Source organism: Cyanistes caeruleus, chromosome 3 (genome assembly GCF_971803275.1).
Source record: "Cyanistes caeruleus chromosome 3, bCyaCae1.hap1.1, whole genome shotgun sequence".
NCBI classification, from domain to species: domain Eukaryota; kingdom Metazoa; phylum Chordata; class Aves; order Passeriformes; family Paridae; genus Cyanistes; species Cyanistes caeruleus.
The window spans coordinates 48,833,885-48,838,371 of record NC_141703.1 but is presented as its reverse complement, the minus strand read 5'-3'; the positions used below and the strand labels follow the sequence as shown (position 1 = coordinate 48,838,371).

At 35.6% G+C, this 4,487-nt stretch overlaps 1 protein-coding gene across 50 annotated transcripts in view; it reads right to left on the bottom strand.

Moving 5' to 3' along the window:
- The window catches only part of MYCBP2 (MYC binding protein 2), a 171,761-nt gene that overhangs the window by 3,515 nt on the left and 163,759 nt on the right, over positions 1–4,487 (bottom strand). For all 50 annotated transcript variants that reach the window (XM_086880920.1, XM_086880922.1, XM_086880928.1 and 47 more), the window contains 4 exons: positions 2,422–2,554; positions 2,092–2,195; positions 822–1,010; positions 219–326 (listed from right to left, as the gene is read on the bottom strand). In XM_086880920.1, the coding sequence (XP_086737046.1) occupies positions 219–326; positions 822–1,010; positions 2,092–2,195; positions 2,422–2,554 (534 nt within the window). The remainder of the gene's footprint in view (positions 1–218; positions 327–821; positions 1,011–2,091; positions 2,196–2,421; positions 2,555–4,487) is intronic.

Sequence of the window (4,487 nt, the reverse complement as noted above, 5' to 3'; positions counted from 1 at the left end):
TGTCTGGACTATGCTTTCTTTTTAAGAGGACACCTCAAGGAACAGCAGGAGAAGGTAAAAAGATGCATCAATGCTTTCTATAGCAACATGTGGAATTAAGAAAACGAATAATGTATAACTCATTTATAGTGTAACAATCAATATAGTATTAAAAAAAAAAAGGAAAAGCCAAGTATCAGGTAAGTTGCTTGACTCTGGCAGGCACACAGCTCATTTACCTTGCAAATTGGGCAGGACATAAACCCGAAAGTTATCCTTGGCCCAAGCCATCTGTTTTCTAGTACTCGTTGACAGCATTGCAAATGGAAAACATGGCTGCAGTCCAGCTTTAGAAAAGAGTAAGTGAATATTGAAGTTACATTAACCACTAAAGTAGAAGTAGTTATTTGCTTTTAAGTGGAAACTATATAAATTACAATATTAATTTATTTAAAATCCTAGAAGACCCCCTGTTTTCTTCTTAACAACAAGAAAGAACACAGAATGGGCATTAAAATCATAACCACTCCAAGATCCCCTACAGACATATGAAATACATGTGAATTATATCCACTAATTACCTCAGCTGTTTTTCTCCTTTATAAAATATCATGTATTTTAATAAGGTAGACATAGCAAACTAAATTTATGCAATCTGCTTTTTTGAAATAGAATGCCAAACAAAAATAAAGTTTTTAAGTAGCTTAATTATTGTTATGATGCCTGTTTACAAATTTTGAAGAGCATAATTTGAGAGACTATATTTTCACTTCTTTCATACTACACATTACAGTCATAATAGTAATCTCTTAAAAGGGGAAACAACCAACCAACCAACCAACCTGGATAGCTGGTGCTGCTGAAAGTGCTTCAGTAAAGCAAATCATGCACATGTCATCAGCATCTTGTTTAAGAGTTGTAGCATTTTTATCACAGCCATGCAGGCACGGCAAGCAGTGCTCTTCATTCTTCACACCTCCACAGGGGTGACCACAGGGGTGTGTCTTGCTGCAGGCAATCTTAGCATACTCCTAAACAAATTTAAAGTAGAGTTAATCACCTTTTCCCCTTCACTGAGTGTTCTGTCAGTGTCTCTTTTTGAAAGACTGCTGGTGCAATAAACTGAGATGGAAGAATCATGATTTATATTTGCTGCTGCTGCCTCAGGTACTTGGGAAAAGCTGAACAGTGTGTACTTGAAATAATAATGTTTTCTTTGTTCACCTGCATTGCTCCTGAATGCAAATGGCTTAATGAAACCATAATTTAAAACTTTCAATAGAAAGAGAACTGTTTGATCCTCTGTGTGCTTTTTACACATTGAGTGCTTCCTGCTGACCCTTTATTAATAGCCTTTAAGATATCTGCAGATTTTGGAGAAGTTTCAAGTAACTTTCTCTTAAGAATACATTATATGCTAATCATTAATCAGCATAAAGCAATTTTACATGGAAATGGATTTTTAACCACCTCTAATTCCCAACCCTAATAAATAGAAAACTCATAAAAGTTACCCAGAAGCTAACAACAAACTGAACTGAATTTATGTAACATTATGTTACAGGCCGAGAGAAACACGGTGACCAATTTGCTTCACTTAGAATTAAGTAAGGTGAGGTAAGAAACTGGTTATGATTTGGCCCTCTGCCAATTGCACCCACTGTAGGTCACAGAAACACTCAGGATACGTGGATACTGATGCCAAACCTGGCCAAGTCTTAAATGTTCTACACTCACATAATGCACAGCCTGTTGGGCAAACTCTTTTTATCAAGCTTTCCGGTACATTTGACTTCACCCTGACAGTGTGTATTTTACTTTATAATTGCGAGGCTCTTGTGAAAACTTGAGATACTTTTGAAGATAATAATGAAACAACCCAGTATATTAGTTGACTATTACTGTTTGTAGTCTGTAATTAAAACAAACATTTACAAACTCAGAAGTATTTGAATGGCAATATTCAATATTAGAACCTTTTCATATGAGAGATCTGATTTTAATCCCTGGACCACAGGGATAAACAAAGTTTATTCAAAGTAAGAAGCCATTTCATCCTATGATCTCTTCCATTTAAGTAATTAATGATGATTGATACTTGCTAATACACACCTGGCAATCTGTATCAGAACAAACACTTCCCACTGCTGATAATTCTGTTCCACTCCTACATCCACAGAACCGACATGCTTCGGAACTGCTGGTGGTTGGTTTGCCTATGGCCACAAAAGAGAACAAGGCCAAAAACATTCTAATGAAACACAAGGGACTGATACTCTATCAGACATCAAAGCAGCAGTCACAGACAACCAGAAATCCAACAATTCTTATGCAGCTAAACTATTCTACTTTTATTAACAAACATTTGAAAGCATTGCCTTTAAGCAGGTGAAAATCACAAAAACCAGGATAAAGAGCAAGTAAGTAAGAGCTGTGTTTTACCTGTCTGTTCTCTGAACTCCACCATAGCCTTCATAGTTTTAGAATCTGCTAGTGCCATCAGCCAGAAAAGTTTGGTCCTACCACAGCCCTCATGGAGATCAACTTTGATAGCTTCTTCTTCTTCTTTGAACACCTGTCAAGTTAACCAAACAGATCCTAAATAGCATGTTTAGGTAGAGCATGGATGTGTCTCATTTTTGTTGCTCTCTCTTTGGATTTACACCAGGCATTTTATAGATTCTGTGGAGACTACGAAGCTGTTTTTCTTTTATGCGTTCCATAACTTGTACATATCACAGATATGCAGGATAAAGGTTTCATGTTTTCAGAAGTAAAAATGAATAAAACTGATTGTTGATCTAACACGGCAGAGAAACAGTGCAGCAATGCTAAGAATAGAGCTGCACATTTTCTTCTGATTCGATAAATAAAGAGCTTGGACTTCATAATTCTTACACCCAACACATCCAATAGGCCAAGAATATTAAAAGCACAATCATCAGAAATATCTTCACATAACTAATAGTTTATCAAATGTAGCTAGTAGTTTATCAATGCAACATTCAGAATTATGGTCTTAGTAATATGTACTATAGAATAATCATTACAGAAGTGTGTAATATTAATATTTTTTACTTTCACATAAATACACAGTGGATACTTTTGGCTAAAATGAGGAAAATATAAAGTTTTTGCAAAATAAAAAAAAACTGCACAACATCCTTAGGGAAATTCATGCAGTCTTTTCTTTTGCTCCTTTCCTAAGCTTTGAAGGCAGTCCTGTTTGCATTTGTTTCACCTGCAATGCAATAAAAGTTAGAATTTTCCCAGGTATGGATGCATACAACTCACTTTAATTCTTATTAGAATCAGAAAGAAAACCCCTATCTGCTTCACAAAGTATTCACATAAGCACATCTGAGTAACTTACAGGCTTGTCCTTTCTGGAGGGGAGAGAAAATACATTACAGAGGTATGTATGACTGAAGTCGGACAAAGAACGGGAAGCAAACAGAAAACAGGACAGCAGGAACATGACAGAACTAAAATTGAATTTGAGAGGCTTAACACGTGAGATGCAAAGGTAAAAGTGGTGAATAAAGAGCAGAAGTTTAAACATGCTTTTAGAAGTAAATAGGAAAATCTGGTAAGTAGCTATTTTGGACAGATAAAAGGAAAAATGTGAGGTTTTTCTGTGAGATAAGAACTTACTTTTTATCAACTGTAATCTGAACAGGCTATATAGGAGAAATCAGAAAAGTGAATGAGACTAGACTGTGCTATGCCATGACAGAAGAGTAGACATAAAATGATCTTAGGGTGATGAACCAGGAAAATATCAAAGGGGATTGCAAAGACTCTGGCTAAGGAATAGAAGATAACAGACAGACGTGGAAGTGCCAGGCTGAGACTACACTGCAAATGCTGTGGCAATAGAGATAAGTATTTCACTGGAGAGTGGAACTCAATACCAAAGGTCTGATGTTTACATCACATGTGCTCTAGACCAGCTGATCCCTTGCACTGAACGACCATTAGCAGTGTGTCTCTGCATCTATCTTTTGATTTGCATTTAGTTTCACCTGAAAACAATCCACTTCATGCACTCCAAGGCTGCTCAATAGCAGAAAACATTGTACTTTAAGGAGATCTGATAATTTCCTTTAAAAGCCCATTTCTGAACATAACTAAAAAGTTAATATAGATGCATTGTAGGAGAGGGAGAAGAGGACTGAGTTTCATTGAAGTAACTTAATGATACCTATTAATCTTTGTACAAATATAAGTAGTCAGAGAGAAAGGGGAAAATAAAGGATCACAAAAAACATGAATGAGAAATAGTGGCAGGAAGAAGGAAATGTTTAATTATTCCAGAATTAAAGACATCTTCAACTTTAATTTCAATAACAAAAAGGAAAATATCCAAAGAAAAGGTAGTTTCAAATTTAGAGATGAAAAGGATAAAAGAATACCACAGAAGAATACTAATTAGCAGAGTACTCAGCAAGTTATGAAAACTCGTATCTAGTCAAAGTTTCAATCCTAAAAACAAACCCAAAAGAAGT